Below are 20,967 nucleotides of genomic sequence, written 5' to 3'. Positions count from 1 at the left end.
GCATAGGCCAAATTTGAGGGCATGTTTATGTATTATGCCTATAGTTTAATGTGTTATAACTTAATGACCATTTAGGATGGCAATAGGGCGGCACGGGAGTTAAATCCTTGGATGGTCACCTAAGTTTAGAGAATGTCCTGCAAAAATCATTTTTCTTTCATGTAGGACAATAAGGTCACTCATGTATCACTACTTTTCTCCAAAAAGTATTTAAACACCTCAAAAGTCTCTTTCTCTCCTAATTGACATATCATGTCACTAAAGTCTTTTTTTTTTTAATAAACATATTTAACTCATCTTTTTTAAAGTTGAGGTGCTTAGATACTTTTTGAGAAAAATAGTGTTTTATTATTCTAAATGAAATAAAAGTAACTTTTGTAAGAAATTCCTTCTACTTAGTCAATAATCCCAACTCATACTTATATACAATTTAAAACCTGGAACTCTGGTTGGATATTTTTTTCTTAAATTACTGCACAAAGGCTTCAGATTTTCTTAAAGGATTGTCTTTAAAAATAAAAGAGAAACAGGGAAAAAAACAACGTAAAGAGAAGACACTCCATGAAACAAGAGCTCATTTCTTCCCCCTCCAACGAGTTCAGCATAAAATGTTCATCAAGCATCAAACCTTCAAGAAATAGTTTCACTTCATCTTTGTTTACTTAAAATTCCAATTACAACAAAACCATCACCTGAAAACTATAGTTTTATCTTGAACCCCCCAAAAAAAAAATTAGTAATAATAAAAATCTGATTTTTGTTCTTCCTCAAAAAGTTCATTCGTCTTTCCAAATAGCACCACTTTTACTTGTACTGATTTCCAACCTTGCATTACATAAATCAAAATAGAGGGAGATGAAAGATAGAAAATAAAAATCATAAGGTTGTGGGTTAATCAATGTTGCTGGCATTTTCAACTTTCAATCGGTCTATAGTTGAATTAGGAAAATTGGATATAGGGGGAGATGGGTAAGAAGAGAGAGTGGTAAAGAAGTAAAATGAATTGGGTAAATTCTGGGTCCCCCAAGGACACTTGTCAACCGTAGAAAGGGTCACACAACTGACACTACTATGCCTCACGCAGATTAAAATTTTTCAAACCAAATCCTTTTTTAAAAACAAAGTATTACATACTCGAACAACACTTATTTATACCAATTTGAGATTACACTCTTTTGTTATATTTATATGAGTTGCTTATTTGATTCATTAAAACTGAAAGTGTCAAGCTACTTTCATTGCACAAGCCGAAATATTATAAAAGAAAATGAAGAAAGTAAAGGAAAATATGCAACTAAGCATACACACAAACATAATAAGTAAGAAGATTTTACAAAACCAAATATAAGAAAAGATACAGAAAGGTAAAAGGAGTAGCTCGCTCTGGACAAACTTCAATCTTATGATGTTTTCTCTTGCTCACCCTTCTTGCTGCTTGTTATTTTTCAATCTGATGGCAGCAAACACATAAATCTTGTTGCCCATGTTATCCAGGCACCTCATATAGGCATATCTCCAAGACTTTTTCAACATTAGAGTAGCCCAAAATACCCAGAAACCTGAATTGAATCCAATTCCCATGCTAATGTAGAACGAAAATTCCTCGAGCCAGTTGTTGTTTTCTCCGTGTTGAACGGCCTGCCCCTCCTGCTCATTATTACAGTGATTCATGTCCTCAAGTAAATGATCCGAGCAGACTCGTGAGAGTGGCCATCCGCACAAGTTTGGATTCCCAACATAAGAATTATTCTTGAAGGTAGCGAATTGACTTCCAAATGGAATTTTTCCTGTCAAATCATTGAAAGAAAAATTCGCAAGCGCAAGATTGGGAAGTTCTGCGATACTGGGAGGAAAGGTACATGACAGCTTGTTCCTGGAAAGATCGAGAAATTCCAAATTTTGTAAGTTGCCAATGTCACGTGGAATTACTCCTGTGAAATTATTCCTTGATAAATTCAAACTCACTAGTGCAGAAAGGCTGGTGATTTCCTTGGGAATTTCCCCTGATAAATGGTTCTCCGCTAGATCAATTATTTTCAAGGGCATGGAAAGATCCCACACCAAAGACCGCCCAGTATCGAACGTGCCATAAGTTCTGTAATCTGCATAGGGTCCATAAGTAAAGGAAGGAGCCTGATCTACCCCGGACATGGTGTGGAGATTTTCAAGACACCTTGGAATAATTCCTGATAGAGCGTTGTAACTAAGGTCCAACATATACAAGTATTTCAGCTGGCAAATCTGCCAGGGAATATTTCCGTCAAACTTGTTTCTGCTTAGTTTAAGAATCATTAGAGTATTTAAACTCTCCCCTAACCAAAGAGGTGTATTTCCAGATAAACTATTCTCAGAAACATCAAGAATTTTTAGTCCAGTTATCTTCTTCAATGATGAAGGCAGATTTTTGGAGAAACTATTGTTCTGCAATTGCAGAAAGAAGAGTTTAGCAAGATCTCCAATTGAATGAGGTATCTCCCAGGATAGGTTATTATGGGCTAAATTCAATCCTTCCAGATTCTTTCCATATCTCCAACAGTCTGAAAGTTGACCTGATAGAGAATTTGAAGATAGGTCTAGAAGACTGAGAGAATTATTCATGACAAGTGATTCACATACAGGGGCAATTGTACCATTAAAGAGATTCTTTGCCAAAATCAAGGTCATCATCTTGGGTGAAAAATGAGGCAAAGGACCATGAAAATTATTTTCACTCAGGTCCAATCTAGTAAGATGAACTCTTTCTGTGAATTCAGGCACTTCCCCTCTGAAATTGTTTTGCGAAAGGTCTATGTGATAAGCCTTCGCAGAAACATTCCAGAACCAATCAGGCACTTCACCTGAGATCATAGCGTTAGAGATATCAATAAATGACAACTTCTTTTGTGTCTGAATCCACTGGGGAAACTGTGTACCAAGTCGGCAAGATTGCAGGCTTAGAAAGTCAAGTTGAAAACGAGGCATCCAAGTTGCGCTTACATTGAGGATAAATGAGTTAGATGACAAGTCTAACACTCTCAAGTCACTGAAATTTAAGAAATGTTCTGTAATCGAGTCATTGAAAGAGTTCCCAGCAACTTTGAGGACAACTAATTGCCTAAGTTGTGCAATGCTTTTTGCTAAAGGACCCTCCAGATGATTATTAGAAACATCCAAATATTCCAGCTTTGATGGCAGGGCTGGTGGTAAATTGCCCGTAAACTGATTATTAGAAACATCCAAATATTCCAGCTTTGATGGCAGGGCTGGTGGTAAATTGCCCGTAAACCAGTTTAGTGGGGGCTCAGAAAAGTAATGTCGATGGTTGACAGGGTTCCCAGACAGATCAAGAATTCTAAGTGAATGCATGTTTCCAAGGGCATTTGGAAGTAAACCGCCCAGCTTACTTCTTGTGAGATTAAGATAAACAAGACTCTGGCTGGTATTAAACAACCAGCTAGGAATTGGAGAATTGAAATAGTTCAATGAGAGGTCAAGAATTCGAAGGGATGTGAAATTCACAAAAGCGGGAAGCGATTTTGGAAGCGTAGCAAGCTGACAAGCAGACATACGTAATTCTAAGAGAGAAGTTAGCAAATTGATGTCATGCAGCCAGTTTTTCGCTATGCTCATGTCAACATCACTCAAGTCAAGAATCTTCATAGAGAAGAGGTGCTGAAGCCATTGAAGGTTATTGGCCTGGAGTGAAGAATCACCACTGAGATCAAGAAACTGCAAGCGTGACAGATTCCCAAGATGTTCAGGAACGGTTCCTCTAAAATTGGTTTTTGACAAATTGAGATACTCTAGGTTCTTAAAACGGGAAACAAAATTAGGAATTTTTGCCCCGAGGAAATCATTTTGGCTCAGATCTAAGTGACTTAAATGAGGCAAGCCAAGCAAAGAATTCCCGAACTCACCTTTCAAGAACTGTTTATGCAGATCAAGAGTTATCACGTGCCCGGTTGAATTGTCGCATTCAACACCTTCCCACCTGCAGCAGTTCTCCTCGAGCATCCAAGACAACATGCTCCGTGATGGATTCTTGAAACCTTGCCTGAACTTGATAAGAGCATTTTTTTCACTCTCAATGCAATGAATGCCTGAATAAATAGAACTAGTTTGCGCACAGGAAAATCCATCTAAAATAACTACAAGAATGAGAAGGAAAAGTAAAGTTACACCATCCATGAGCAGTAACTAAATTTTATCAATAATCAAGATTATCAGAGCAAATTTTACTAGAAAATTTTCAAAATAATAGATAAACAGCGTGTTCAAAGCAGAAAGCGACTATTTATAATTTGTTGACTTGTCTTTTGCATTGTGTGTGTTTGCGGGTTTCCCAGAAATTGCATATTATACCAGAAAGGCCTAATACATATACGGCCTCCTGAACTTGTCAAATATTTTTCATTTAGGCAACTCAACTAAGGGCATAACCTATTAAACCCCTTATCTATATTCTAATTGTGTCTATTAAACACTCCCGTGACAATCTCTCACAAAATTAAAGAGTGTGAGCCTCAAATGCGATTTGAAAAGAAAGCAAATAACTAAGTGACACCTGGAATTAAAAAGAGCAAACTCTCTCTGTACATCACCGTTATTCGTCTTCTTCAAGCAAATCAGATTAATTCTGTAACACCTCGTCACTTTGTCTGTTCATGCACAGTGAATTGACTGACGAAGGGCATGATGCATATGATGTTTCGATAAGTAAGGAATAATATTTAATGATTCTAAATGAGGTTTCAAAGATATTGGAGGTAGGAGACAAAAGTTGTTAAGGAAAGCAAGGTATATGTTGTGTATCGGGAAAGGATTTCGAGTATCGAATTAATGATGGCTTAATGAAATTTTGGAGAAGAGTTATAATGTCCCTTATATTGGTAATGAAGTGTTAAGTAAGTTTCAAGAAAGACCCATAAGCCAAATATGGGCATAAGCCATCCAAAAGGGCGAGTTAAGGAAAACGTTTTCGGATGTTCTGATTTGAAGGGGCCAAAACGCTATTATAAAGTTGGAATTTGGGAAAAACACCACAGGATGAAAGTTGTAGATAATTGAAAGAGCTTTCCAACCATAGGTCGTGGGACCTCACAGCATATCGGGATCAAAAGTTATGGCCATTTTACCGCAGATAGTTCATCACGTTCTGGCGCAACATGCGACTCGCATGTTCAACATGCGACTCGCATTTGGTGTCGCATGTTCAACATGCGACTCGCATTTGGTGTCGCATGTTGTGCCAGTGAGAGTTAGGCTGCTGGCATGATTTGCGACACAACATGCGACTCGCATGTTCGACATGCGACTCGCATATGGTGTCGCATGTTGTGCCAGTTCCGAACCTTCTGGACAATTATATATAGACCCAACTTCGTTTTTAACCCATTTTCTCACCATTTTTGGTCCGAAAACCCTCTAGAACCCTCTCAACATTTCATCCACAAGAAAATTCAAGGGAAATCCATGATCAATAACACCAAATCCATGAACCCAAATGTATGAAACCTAGCCAAAGTTCATCTAATTCAAGAAAACCCAAGGGAAGTGAAGTAGGGTTTTGGTGCTAAAGGAGTAACTCCACTCAAGACTTGTTCAACCACTATCTAAGGTAAGTTTCATGACTTTCTCATGATGATTAAAGTGTTGATGTATTCTTGGGAGAATAATAATTGGGTTTGATGAAGGGAATTATATGAACTATGCTAGGGTTGTTGGATTGTTGACTTGGGATTTGTTGTATTCATATGAGTGATGAAGAATGATGTTAATTACATCTAATTGAGATTGTAGAATCATCTAGAAGTAATAGAATGGGATTGGGTGAAGAAAACACCATTAATGAAGGTTGTGGAGCTTCATGCCCACCAAGTGTTTGATAAAATGCTTAGATGACCAAAGCATGAATATTATTGCTAATATAGAATCCCTTTGACTTGTATTGATATAGATCAAAGTTGAGAGGGTTGACGAACATTGTATTACGCTCAAAGGCTGGAATTGAGGTATGTGAGGCTAACTATCTACGTTAGGGAATGTTCATGATTCTCCCTACGCCACATTCTTCATACTTGTTAGCAATTCGACTCAGAATATAGTTAGCTCTAGTTTCATGATATGATATAGAACTGTTATCTTCTAGGGTTGCAGTTACAGAATTCGTTCATGGTTGTCACTTTGAACATCATGAACTCAGCACGTGATCTTTATAGACTTATGCATTGTTATCACATGAGTCTCAGTCAGTGTATAATCAGTTATTGGCATGAGTCCCATAATCAGAAACAGTTATCATGCTATCAGCTATAGCCAGTCTCAGTTTTGTAAATTGTTAATGTTGAATACCTGTATCTGTACTTTTGGGCCCTAGGCCACAGTTTATGCATACGTATTGCTTGGGCCAGAGGCCACAGTTTTTGTGCACATTATTTGGGCCCCAGGCCACAGTTATATTTACAGTTTTACAGGTGATTCTTCATCCAGAACAGGGAGTACTTCAGCTTCTTGCTTTCCTGTGTAGTTCAGTTTCAGTTTTCAGTTTCAGTTCCAGTATTTTATTGCTTCAGTTGCTTTACATACCAGTACAATTCAAATGTACTGATGTCCCTTTTTATTGCTTGGGGGCCTGCATCTCGCGATGCAGGTAACGATACACAGGTTGACGACTCAGCTAATTAGGAGTGCACGTATCAGCTACTGGTGAGCCCCACATTCCTTCGGGGCGTTGTCAGCTATCCGGTTATTTCAGTTTATAGACAGATCTATCATTCAGTACTCTCAGAGGCTTCATAGACACAGTTCAGACAGTCAGATATTTATTATGTTAGCCTTGTTGGCAGTTGTTCAATCGTTTTGGTTTAGCCATGTTGGCTACTGTCAGATATATTTCAGATTGTCTAAGTATTTCCGCATTATGATTTCAGCCAGACCTTTAGTATATCATCATGTGTTTAGTTGTTTCCATATTCAGTCATGTTTTGATATCACATGTTGATTCAGTCAGCCAGTTGGTTCGCTCGGTCACATGCAGTCAGGCACCGAGTGCCGTGTTACGTCCAGGCCCAGGTTCGGGGCGTGACAAAGCTTGGTATCAGAGCCCTAGGTTCAAGTGTCTTAGGGAGTCTATGAAGCCGTGTCTAGCGGGGTCTCTTTTATATGTGTGAGGGCCCCATACATATAAACAGTTGACCACCAAGACATTCAGGATTTGTCTCATTTCTTTCTACTCTAGATCGTGCCATAAAGCTTAGAGCGATAAGTAACTTCTCTTCCTATCGAATTACGTACGTTTTGAATGCGCAGGCGACAGACAGATAATTCAAGGTCCAAGTAAGGATGTTCACCCATAGAGGGTACAATTGTGTAGTACTTACCGGTATCGAATCAGACTTCAAGTGCTATTGAAAATGTAATACAATGTAAGATGCCTGAGAAGGGGTGTAGTAGAAAGAATGGTATGTTGAATGATAATGATGTTCTTAAGAAAGGAGAATGAAATACAACAGGGAGAGGATAACAGAGAAATTAGAAAAGGAGCTAAGTCAACAGGAAAAAGGTAAATCATGGAGGATCTCGAGGAAGTAGTGGCAGACAATTTTCTACCGGAGGTCATGAGGACCTGGGAGCCCTGTGTGGCTATGATATGATATGATATGATATATATGTATATATATATATATATGTTGGCCTTGTGAGGCATTGTTGGTATTTCCTGCGTGCAGGTTTTGGGATAGTAAGAAATGCAGAGGAAACTCTGCCAAAATTTTCCTAGAAATAGAAGGAGAATGAGATATAAGTTCGTAATATGTCTTGAAAGGCCGTGTCAACAGTAATGATAGGATTTTACCAATTTACAAGTCTGACTTCGAGAAATAAAGTTAACTGTCAAATTGATAGTAATAGTAATTATGAGGTCAATATCGATATGGTAAAAAGTAATGCTAGGATAATTTGGAAGGACTTGTGATACTAAGAGATGATATGGAAAAGGCTGGCCAATCTTAATGGAGTATTATATTGAGGTATCGACTGAATTGATAAGCAGGGATAAATTACGACGAGTTTATATGTAAAAGAAGTAATAGTATGATTGAGACAAGAATACCAAGGAGGAAGAGTTGTGACGAATATGAATGATTTTAGTTTGTTTAAGTTTTAGTCAGATCAGAGTTAGAGAGTATGACGGCTGTAAGTTAATTCAGAAGTAATTATTATTATGAGATAAGGAGATGTGACAGTCCTCTCTTAAGCTATGTGAGTAAGTGTTTATTCCAGATGGGTATAGTCTGATATGACTTTGAAGTGTATAGAAAGCTTGGGTATCTTTCGTATAAGATAGATAAGGGTTTCTTAAATGTGATCCATAGTTCAGAAAAGATAGTATACAACCATAGAATAGTGTCAGATGATGAGGGAGAGTTAGAAATAACTTAGGTTATTCAGAGCAGAATAAGAAAATATGAAGCTAGCAGGTGATTAACAGAAAAATAGTAAGTAAGTTTTGAGTAGATACAACGCATTAGCAATTTCAGCAGAACTATTAGAAATATGATTTGATTTCCTATTCAGATGAACACCTTGAGTGGGTGACAGTTCAGATACATCCGAATATATGTGTTAGAAACCAAGGGCTTAAGTTAAGTTTAGAGTCGAGTGATTAATGGAAGAAGAAATCAGCTAAGTCGTAAGACAACAAACTACAGAAGAATAACCTTTAAGAGTTGTCAAAAAGGGTTTGTCCTAAGATTTACAGTGTGAGCAGAGTTAAGTCATTAAGATGGAGTATGCCAGTTATGAATACAGGAGCAACCCGTTCATGTAAGTAAATTTAGTTTTTCCCTATGAGAAATTGCTTAGATGTGAGTCAAAAAAAAAAAAAAAGGGGTCAGTGTTGTAGAGTACAAAGGAATTACAGAAGATAAGGAAGGTTAATTGGATCCCATCAAAATAGAAGAATTTGTAAGTATAAGACGTTAGCCTTGGTCTAAGGGGGAGATGCATAAATCGCTAGTAAGTCCAGTGAGATAATTGAAGACCCGAAGGGTTAGTATGAGATATGAAGAACCTTAATTCAGTTAGGTTGGCATAATGAGAGAGTCTTCATAGGGAATATGCCTAACCCGAAATGAGTAGAATGATGTCGGACGAATTGTGTCAAGTTCAATTATTATTGATTAGGCGATCACAGAAAAGCTATGAGATCATGCCCAGTTATAGTGCCATTGCACGAGACTCTAATATTTAAGGTGCTAGTCAAAGACTTAGCGCACAACAGTACTATGAGTATTTTTGGAAGTATCTCCAAAAAAAAAAAAAATCAAGTATGGGAAGTATGGCCCATAATTTAGGTAAACAAGAGAATTATGGTGAAAGAAGTTCACCGATTATCCAAGATAGGAATTCGACTTTCGAACTCCGAAGTGGGTGGAGTTGTTGCCCAGAACGTGGCTTATTCCTCCTTAGTCATCGAAGTTAGAGAGAAGCAGTTTGGTGATTCCTACTTGCTGCAGATGAAAGAGGGGATTCACGAATAGAAAGCCTTAGCTTTTGAACAAGGGGGAGATAATGGTACCTTGAGATACCGAGGCAGATTATGCGTTCTAGATGTAGATGAACTAAAAGAGCTAATTATATCAGAAGCTCACCATTCTAGGTCTACCTCGTTCAGCTAGGAGGCATGATTTAATTCGGGTGATTGTGGACAGACTTACGAAGTCAGCGCACTTCTTGCCAGTTAAGACCACAGATTGAACAGAAGATTATGCCTAGCCATGTGTTAACGAAATTGCCGGATTGTATGAGATCCTAGTGTCCATTATTTAAGATTATGGTGCTCAGTTCACAGCGAACTTCAAAAAAAAATCCTTTCAGAAAGGATTGGGTACGAAGGTGAACCTTAGCACAACTTTTCATCCTCAGACAAATGGTCAGACAGATACGCTATTCAGATCTCATGTTATAATATTCATGTTAGTTCAATACTTAGATATCAGTCCAGTATTTAGCTAATCCAGTATTCAGCTAATTCAGTATTCAGTCAGCTCAGTATTCAGCTAATCCTGTATTCAGTCAGCTCAGTATTTAGCTAATCCAGTATTCAATTAGCTCAGTATTCAGTCAACCCAGTCTTCAGTCAGTACAATAGACATTCAGTTTAGTATCTCAGCAGTTTAGTAATTTTGTATTCATTCAATTCAGTAAGCTTGTGTCCTTGATTTCAAGGTAATTGGGATGGCACCATTTGAGGCTCTGTATGGGCGGAGGTGCAGATCACCAATCGGTTGGTTCGAATTTGGTGAAGCAGAGTTGTTAGGACCAGATTTGGTTTATCAGGCTATGGAGAAAGTCAAGTTAATACAGGAGCGTTTGAAAACGGCTCAGAGTCGCCAGAAGTCTTACGCAAATGTGAGGCGAAGGGACTTAGAATTTTCAGTTGACGATTGGGTGTTCCTTAAAGTCTCACCTATGAAGGGTGTTATGCGATTTGGCAAGAAAGGGAAGCTCAGTCCCAGATATATTGGACCTTACAGAATTTTACGAAAGGTCGGTCTAGTAGCTTATGAACTTGAGTTGCCACAAGATTTGGCTGTTGTACATCCCGTGTTTCATGTGTCCATGTTGAGGAAGTGTGTGGGAGATCCATTGTTGGTCGTTCCTGCTGATACTATAACAGTTAAGGATGGTTTGACCTATGAGGAGATCCCCGTAGCCATTCTTGATCGTCAAGTTCGCAAGTTGAGAACTAAGGAAGTAGCCTCAGTGAAAGTCCTGTGGAGGAGTCAGAAAGTTGAGGAAGCTACATGGGAAGCCGAGGAGGATATGAAATCCAGGTACCCGCACTTGTTTCAGCCCGCAGAAGAGATTTATGATGAAGCGCCAAGATTTTGAGGTATGTAAGCTTTCTTTTCATGTTTTGGTCGTGTGTGGCCAATTTATAATGCTATTGTGATGTAGCCTTGTGAGGCAATGATATTATGGGTTGTTGTGACAGGTGGGTAGTGCCTCATTACAGGGGAAACTCTGGCGAAATTTTTGTAGAATCCCGAATGGTTATCATTCGAGGACGAATGATCCCAAGGGGGAGATATTGTAACACCTCGTCACTTTGTCTGTTCATGCACAGTGAATTGACTGACGAAGGGCATGATGCATATGATGTTTCGATAAGTAAGGAATAATATTTAATGATTCTAAATGAGGTTTCAAAGATATTGGAGGTAGGAGACAAAAGTTGTTAAGGAAAGCAAGGTATATGTTGTGTATCGGGAAAGGATTTCGAGTATCGAATTAATGATGGCTTAATGAAATTTTGGAGAAGAGTTATAATGTCCCTTATATTGGTAATGAAGTGTTAAGTAAGTTTCAAGAAAGACCCATAAGCCAAATATGGGCATAAGCCATCCAAAAGGGCGAGTTAAGGAAAACGTTTTCGGATGTTCTGATTTGAAGGGGCCAAAACGCTATTATAAAGTTGGAATTTGGGAAAAACACCACAGGATGAAAGTTGTAGATAATTGAAAGAGCTTTCCAACCATAGGTCGTGGGCCCTCACAGCATATCGGGATCAAAAGTTATGGCCATTTTACCGCAGATAGTTCATCACGTTCTGGCGCAACATGCGACTCGCATGTTCAACATGCGACTCGCATTTGGTGTCGCATGTTCAACATGCGACTCGCATTTGGTGTCGCATGTTGTGCCAGTGAGAGTTAGGCTGCTGGCATGATTTGCGACACAACATGCGACTCGCATGTTCGACATGCGACTCGCATATGGTGTCGCATGTTGTGCCAGTTCCGAACCTTCTGGACAATTATATATAGACCCAACTTCGTTTTTAACCCATTTTCTCACCATTTTTGGTCCGAAAACCCTCTAGAACCCTCTCAACATTTCATCCACAAGAAAATTCAAGGGAAATCCATGATCAATAACACCAAATCCATGAACCCAAATGTATGAAACCTAGCCAAAGTTCATCTAATTCAAGAAAACCCAAGGGAAGTGAAGTAGGGTTTTGGTGCTAAAGGAGTAACTCCACTCAAGACTTGTTCAACCACTATCTAAGGTAAGTTTCATGACTTTCTCATGATGATTAAAGTGTTGATGTATTCTTGGGAGAATAATAATTGGGTTTGATGAAGGGAATTATATGAACTATGCTAGGGTTGTTGGATTGTTGACTTGGGATTTGTTGTATTCATATGAGTGATGAAGAATGATGTTAATTACATCTAATTGAGATTGTAGAATCATCTAGAAGTAATAGAATGGGATTGGGTGAAGAAAACACCATTAATGAAGGTTGTGGAGCTTCATGCCCACCAAGTGTTTGATAAAATGCTTAGATGACCAAAGCATGAATATTATTGCTAATATAGAATCCCTTTGACTTGTATTGATATAGATCAAAGTTGAGAGGGTTGACGAACATTGTATTACGCTCAAAGGCTGGAATTGAGGTATGTGAGGCTAACTATCTACGTTAGGGAATGTTCATGATTCTCCCTACGCCACATTCTTCATACTTGTTAGCAATTCGACTCAGAATATAGTTAGCTCTAGTTTCATGATATGATATAGAACTGTTATCTTCTAGGGTTGCAGTTACAGAATTCGTTCATGGTTGTCACTTTGAACATCATGAACTCAGCACGTGATCTTTATAGACTTATGCATTGTTATCACATGAGTCTCAGTCAGTGTATAATCAGTTATTGGCATGAGTCCCATAATCAGAAACAGTTATCATGCTATCAGCTATAGCCAGTCTCAGTTTTGTAAATTGTTAATGTTGAATACCTGTATCTGTACTTTTGGGCCCTAGGCCACAGTTTATGCATACGTATTGCTTGGGCCAGAGGCCACAGTTTTTGTGCACATTATTTGGGCCCCAGGCCACAGTTATATTTACAGTTTTACAGGTGATTCTTCATCCAGAACAGGGAGTACTTCAGCTTCTTGCTTTCCTGTGTAGTTCAGTTTCAGTTTTCAGTTTCAGTTCCAGTATTTTATTGCTTCAGTTGCTTTACATACCAGTACAATTCAAATGTACTGATGTCCCTTTTTATTGCTTGGGGGCCTGCATCTCGCGATGCAGGTAACGATACACAGGTTGACGACTCAGCTAATTAGGAGTGCACGTATCAGCTACTGGTGAGCCCCACATTCCTCCGGGGCGTTGTCAGCTATCCGGTTATTTCAGTTTATAGACAGATCTATCATTCAGTACTCTCAGAGGCTTCATAGACACAGTTCAGACAGTCAGATATTTATTATGTTAGCCTTGTTGGCAGTTGTTCAATCGTTTTGGTTTAGCCATGTTGGCTACTGTCAGATATATTTCAGATTGTCTAAGTATTTCCGCATTATGATTTCAGCCAGACCTTTAGTATATCATCATGTGTTTAGTTGTTTCCATATTCAGTCATGTTTTGATATCACATGTTGATTCAGTCAGCCAGTTGGTTCGCTCGGTCACATGCAGTCAGGCACCGAGTGCCGTGTTACGTCCAGGCCCAGGTTCGGGGCGTGACAAATTCCTTCTTTATAGTCCATTAATGGAGATGACCAATTCTTTGAAATCAACAGATCTGACCCGGATGATGCCGATTACCAGACTCCGAAGCCGATAAGTCTCCGTTCGAGAGAAATCCTTGCGAAGAAAGCCGCTCAATTTGAATTATTTCTTTTTTAGATTATTGGTTTTTAATAGATGTTTTTATAGACTAGATATAACTCGAAATAGTACTAGTTTCAATGTTGTTCAATCCGATGTCGTCGTAAATTTTAATACAATTTAAGCTTTACACAATCATGTCTGTTATTTCAATAAATTTTTTGTGATAAGTATTAACTGAAAAAAGAAAAAGAAGGCCCCCTCGCCCCGAGGGTCCTTCCCCCGAACTCTATGTTTTCTTTGATGGTGGCCGTGGATTTCTAGCTGTGTTCATGGGAAATTCAGTTGGGTTCTTTAGTTGAGAATCTAGCAAGTTTGATAAGTGCTGTAGTTGGAAGATATTAATTTCTTTTTGTTCTATGCTAGTTAAGGTTGGTGATGATCCTTTTTTGTATGTACTTGCTGCTTTAAATTTGAGGTTTTCATCACTCTAAAATGGTGATAATCTGCAGAGGAGAAAAAGGGTGTTGATGGTGGATTGGAGGTCAGCAGACAAAGGGGTGAGGGAGAGAGAGCAGGAAAAAAAAAAAAAACACAAATTAGGATTCAATCACTCTCTCAGGTGTAATACAATCTTCATGACAATCAGCAATTTGTGTCTAATAGACACAATTTCAATATAAATTAAGTGCTTAATAGGTCATGCCCTTAGTAGAAGTGCCTAAATGAAAAATGTTGACAAGTTCAGCGGGCTCATGTAATAGGCTGCCAGAAATGATATGAAAACGAATGGAAAAAGACAAAAAGCAAGAAGCAAAAAAGCAAAACATAGATAAGAATAAAGAAGGGTACATTCATGCTTTTTTTGGATGGTTGTTAAACATGTGTCGTGTATCATATTATATTCTACGGTATTGATTGTTTTTATGAATACAATTGGTTGAATAGATTGTATCGTTTATTGTCACCCGTTAGCAATTTGGAGGATAAAAAGTTAGGGTGAAGAATAAAATAGAATTATCATCATCTATTATTAAAAGTAGGAAGCTCTAAAGTTAAAAGTTAAAATACTAAAATAGCCCCATAAAGTTGATGAGTGACTATAATAACCTTCACTTAAACACTACTATCATTTACCTTTCAATATTTACTGTAAATGTGTGCAATTTATGTACACCTAAAGAATAGTACTACACTAAACGATTGTTAATCATTTAGAGACTCTTAATTGCTATCAAGCCAAGTTTCTCTACGTTTCAAATCAAAACATGGATAAGTTGAAGAGTTAGTAATCTCAAAGATTTTTTGGAAGAAGAAGGGTCAATTAGGACTCTTAAATAGTGTTGTGTTGTGCAAGATCCAATCTGTGTTTGTTCAAGCGGCTCTAGAAATCTGCTTACACTTAACTTTCTTCTTCAATTATCAAATAATTTAATCAACTTCCCATCTCCTACTCTCATGCTCTAGCTCCCCTATAGAATGAATTTCATCTTAAATTCCTCCCGAATCCAACTTTTCTATTACCTTCTAAAATTAGCTTTTATCCAAGTAATATATTATGTTTCTTTATGTTCTTCTTGCTGATGATTTGTTATATAATGTTTTCTAATAGTTAAAGTCTTTTGCAGTGTTGTCTGAAACATAATTTATTGAAGCCGAGGAGGTATGAATTTTGCAATGATAAATCATCAAATTAAGCACCATCATGTTGTATTGCACATGATGATTCGTTATATAATGCTCTCTAATAGTTACATTTTCTTGCGGTGTAGTCCTAGACCTTACTTGTGAGATCACACTAGATTTGTTGTTATCGTTGTAGTCCAAAACATACTTCATTGACGTGGAGGAGGTATGAGTTTTACATTGATAATCATCAAATTAAGCACCATCTTATTGTATTGCACATGATGATTGGACTTTTGGGTATTACTTTTTCTTTTCACATAATCCTTTATCAAAAGAGTAAATACTTCCTAAAATGAATGGATTACTTCTTTCCTATTGTAGTTTTCAAATATTCCTGGTTGTTAAATTCTAAATCAAGTTTTCTTCCCCTCTTATGAGTTCTTTTGCTTTTAGGTTGACTTCTCGAATGCTCCATATTTATCAAAGATTCAAAGGCAATATAAGCTTGCATCATAGATTGATCTTACGTTTTATTATTATCTTTATCTCCATAAATACTATTTTTTCTTATAGAGTGAAAGAAGTTCTATCATAATATCTACTACATGCCAAAGTTCAAAACTTTTATTTGGGTTCTCAATTGGACTGGAACTTCAACTCCGAATGGCATCTCCAATAAATGAAAGAACAATATTCTTTTTTTATCCTTTTATGTAATTTTATACAAGAAACAACAACGGTTATAGTTATTTTCAACCTAAAAGGGAATAATGAAATTAATTTTAGTTTGAGTAGAGGAAGAGACGGTTGTTTGACAAAAAAAAAAAAAAAAAAAAAAAAAGGAAATAGTATTTGAATTCATGGCATAAAGAATTGACGGTAAAGCAAAGTCTAAACTTACAGCGTTCCTCATGAATTAAATTAGTTACTCCATTCGGGTATCACATTAGAAAATGTTTTAATATTATCTCTATCGTTTTAAAAAAGTCTTAACTCATTTATATGAAACACACGTGCAACGCACGTGTCCAGAAACTAGTATTATATTAAAAATGAGAAGGTTCTAAATCCAAAGTTGGATTACAAAAATGTCCATTAAAAATTAATGGACCATTTTACCCTTCACAAAATTTCCTTCTACTAATGAATAATTATAGCTCCAATGAAAAACCGATAAGTGGACACAACTGTTTCATCTTCCATTCATTATGGTAGGCGGTTGTACAAAACGTTTTAAATTTTTTAAATATCTCCTTTTCATATTTCTTTCGTTTATTTGATCTTTTGAGCTTCCACCGTTAAAATTTTGTATTCATGTACAGTCTTTTAATATTTTTTTGTTATACTTTATAAAAGTAGAGCCAAATCATTGTATCATTGTTAACCTTTTTATTCTTTCTGCTAAAAATTTCCTTTCCATGAAGACCTTCTATTGATCTTCTCTCTTAGCATGTAGTCACGTACAGGTAATTAAATTATTTTGTTTCGTGCTATACAAATTCAATTTTTGCTTACTGCAAACTATTATTGTTGCTTGTATATTCCGGAATAACATGTAAATGTAATACTTACAATATATTTTAACAATAATTATTCATCATATGCGGTATGCCAGCTTGTTTGTTATTTATATATTATACACAATAAATATGGGACACATCTTGCAAGTCTCAAGTTTTAGTTCAGACTTCTCAGTTTTGCTACAAATTTGAGTCAAGATTTTTTTATATTAACCGTGGTGTCCGGGCTAAGTTACACTCACCTCGACTAACTCCACAGATACTTGTTTATTCAAAGTTATTAATAATTCGTTTTCCTTTAATCAAACATTGCTTTGCTTCTTTTACTGGGCCATCCTTAAAAAAAAAAAAAAAAAAAAAAATTTCCATGCTAGGGGATAGTAGAATTGAAGATACAGTTTGCACCAACTTTGTTTGTCTAAACAAAATCATGGAGAAGCTTCATATAAATTTTAACATATCTTTTTTAGACCTTATTATGCATTTGTTGGATAACTTTGGCCGAATCCCATTTTTAAAAAGTATCGTTTCATTTTTCAACGTTAAAGCCAAAAGGAAATTTAACAGCCTCAAGTGCATGTATATTTCATTAACTGATTTTTTAAGACCACTTAATGTCAAAAACGTACTATGCTTAATTAATTCATTTGCTAAAACTTTCGTATCTTTTTCAGATGCTATAAAGTGCGCAGTTTAGCATCTACACCTCAAGTAGTCCAGCCTTCATCTTTTAGTTTTTATGTCAAATTGTTACTCTGTTTTTATTATTTTTCTTAAGAACTCCATTACAACAACAACAACAACAACAACAACAGCCCAGTGAAATCCCACATCTTGGGGTCTGGGGAGGGTATAATGTACGCAGACCTTACTCCTACCAAGGTAGGATGGCTGTTTCCGAGAGACCCTCGGCTCATTTGCGTTGATGAATTGCGTAGCAACTTCTGCCACAAAGGCCTAATCTTCTTCATGATAGTTGGTGAGAAAGAGTTATCCTTTGAACTTCTAATTCCTAGTTCAATTTGTTTTTATTTCCATTTTGCACTTTTTAATAGCTCCATTATTGGTCAATCTATTTAACTAAATTTTAGTTTTCTAGGTTTAGACAATTTCTAATCATTTATCATTAATCAAGTCAATAGAATAGACTTATTGTTCATCAATTTCGGTTGTACTTTTCTTTTCATACTGTTTGTTATCGTTAAACTCCAACTTAATTATGATACTAAAAATGAGAAGGTTCTAACGGCAAAGTTGAATTACCAAATTGTACATCAAAAGTTGAAGGACCATTTTATCCTTTACTTGAAAATTATTCATAAAATATTTTTGTATTAAAATTTAAATGCACCTTTCAATAAATAATAAAGTAAATAGCAAAATTTAAAAGATGGATTACTTCATTCATTACTATTAAAATATGAAGAATGTGAAGAGTCAACTTTACATTAAAAACCAATAAAAGACCATATTCATCTATTAAAACCAAACTTATTATACATAAATATAATGGGAATGAAAGGATAGGAAAGTACAGAAGAGAAAAAGTCAGGAATTTTGTGGATTAGATACGTGGAGCAGTAGGTGGATGTTGGAGGATTGATTCTTGTCATCTTCAATATATTAACTACTTATTTATTTAGTTAATTACTGTACATCATAGCGTATATATAATGTATATGAATATAAAAATTCCAAATAAATATATAATTATGGGAACGTTGCTTCTTGTCATCTTGAAGGATATATTATTTATTTATTTATTTATTTATTGTGATTACCGACAGAGAACTCCAAGTCCGGAATTGTCACCGACTGCCCAGAGTTTTCCTTACTTCTTACTTTGTTTTTGCTTACATACGTTATTTTAATACGAATATCTTAGTCTTATTGGTAACCCTGCTCCACGTGTCCGTGACCACATCTATAAATTCAACTGAACCGTTTTATGGGTAAACAACAATCACTATCGCAGACATGATAACCTTTCTCATGAAGATAAATTCAGTCCACTGATTAATGCATTCACTCTACTGGAATTTTCTGCAAATACTTTTCTTTGTTATTTCCCTTTCAGTTTTTTATTATTTTTGTAAGCATCTTGCTTTCGAACTTCTGTGCCTATATTTTGCTCTAAATTAACACTTCTTCAGCCATTCTTTTTCCCTACTTTACATCAAATAATTGTTGCTAGCAATTTGAATGATTCAAAGTGAGCTGGAAAAGAAGACCTTGACTATCACTATCAATAACTCGAGACCCTTCCTGTGGAAGTTTCTACAAACATTTTTCTTGTTATATTACATATTTATCTCCATTTAACCTTATTTCTTTTTTCTAATAGTTGACCAGATTTTTCTTCATCAGTTTCCTCGTTTCGTTTTCCCCCAGCCCATACACCTTTTGTGTGGAAAAAATTGTTTTCCATGCAAAAGGTTCTTCCTGGAAGATGTTTTACCTCAAGAAATAAGTTTCTGAATCAGATTCCAAAGTTTGGTTGGTACAGAAGTAAGGTGACATGATAATCATACAAAGATTGACAGCAAGCTGGTAGAAAAAATGACATGGAGTAAGAGTTGCAATATTTATGAAGGAAAATGACTTCCATCTATATAAGTGACATAAATCATTTCATAGTTTTGTGGAAATCATTTTCTTTGAGAAAACTATTCCAATAATTCGAGATAACCAAATTTTGAAAAATGATTTCATCAGGAAAAACATGTAAGATAACATTTTTTGGAAAAATAATGTCTATCATACTAAAATCCATCTCCATCCATCAACAAGTCAACAGAACTTGAGTCCTTAGCCACCTTTTCTTACTACTTCCTTCGTTTTTGTCGATTTATCATCGTATATTATACTGAAAGTGGGAAGATATCAAGTCTAAAGCCAAACCAAAATGCCCACTAGAAAAAGATGACGAACCATTTTGCCGTGCTCTTCTACTCCTATTAATCAAATGAATAAAAATAATAATTCAGCTTCCCGTACTTATTGTTCTTTTTGGCTTTCATACCATTAAGATCATTAACCAAATTTTATTTAAATATTCCTGTGTCTTTGATAAATTACACAATGAAGTGTTGCTTCAAAAGCTATATTGATTCTTTCAAATTCCACTAATTTATTATGTTAAAAAATTATGGAGAAGTTAAGGAGATACAAATTAAAGAGTAATTAATTTAACGCTGACCAAATTCATTTGATTGTATATGAACGGTCATTTCTTCATTTATGTACTTAATGATGCCTTAAAGAATCTTAGAAATGTGAATAAAGAGTGCCAACTTTATGTAATTCCATGATTGAGACAGTTCAGCACTACTCCACGGTTAGGATGCCCCTCTCAATTTATTTTCTCTAATCATTTTGATTTTTACAGAAATTGCAAGGTTGTTGGTGATCCATGTATTAGTGCCTATGTTCCTTAGATTATTGTTTCTTGTCTCTGTATTGTTAAATTAAGAGCAATTAATTAAGTTCTTCATCCCTTTGGTACACATTTTCCTTTGTCATTTTTTATTTTTTAATTTTTTAAATTCGTAGCAAAGCCACACAAATCTAATGCTAAATTTTCGATGTCAGCTAGCTGCAAAAGATATAAAAATCGCCTTCCTATATCATTAGAGCAATAAGTTCTCATGGAAAGTTTAATCTGATGGATTTTTAGGTTCCAATGTGTGATGAACTTTGGATGCGTACAGCTAGAAAGGTATGGCCTCCCTATATCTTTCCCTATAGAGATTTTACAATTACATTCTTATCTATAAATGATTCAAAGATTCGATTTCAGAGATGGTCACTAGACTATTTTTTTTAACTACAAAGATCACTTAACAAAATTGGTAATATTTTTTTTTATTAAGGGACTGTTTGGAAAGCCACCCAGGTAATTGGAATTAAGTGTAATTGGGTGTAGTTACACAGTTTGGTCTATTTCTTTGATCAAGTAATTACACAATTAAGTGAGAATTGAGTGTAATTACACTGTCCAATTCTCAAGGGGGTTGAGAATAGGGGGGTAATTACACTCTGAATTCTAGGGCTACTTTTTAGTTTCTTTCTTTTTTTGTTTTATTTTAATTTATTTTTTATTTTTACTTTTTACTTTTTATTTTTTTATTTTTTTTAATTTATCTTTCATTTCCTTTCTTCTCGTTCCCAACCTTTACTTCTTGTGGTTCCATGTAATTGCCCGTATTTTTTTAT

The 20,967-nt window shown here is 36.0% G+C and overlaps 1 protein-coding gene across 1 annotated transcript; it reads right to left on the bottom strand.

Moving 5' to 3' along the window:
* Positions 1 to 1,197: 1,197 nt before the first annotated feature.
* On the bottom strand, positions 1,198 to 4,614 carry LOC132636615 (receptor-like protein EIX1). The gene has a single exon (XM_060353574.1). It carries the CDS (start codon positions 4,165 to 4,167, stop codon positions 1,420 to 1,422), a length of 2,748 nt encoding a protein of 915 aa, XP_060209557.1. The 5' UTR covers positions 4,168 to 4,614; the 3' UTR covers positions 1,198 to 1,419.
* Positions 4,615 to 20,967: the final 16,353 nt, after the last annotated feature.

This window comes from Lycium barbarum, chromosome 4, assembly GCF_019175385.1.
Source record: "Lycium barbarum isolate Lr01 chromosome 4, ASM1917538v2, whole genome shotgun sequence".
Taxonomy (NCBI): Eukaryota; Viridiplantae; Streptophyta; class Magnoliopsida; order Solanales; family Solanaceae; genus Lycium; species Lycium barbarum.
The sequence above is the reverse complement of the archived record's forward strand: the minus strand, read 5'-3'. Positions and strand labels throughout refer to the sequence as shown.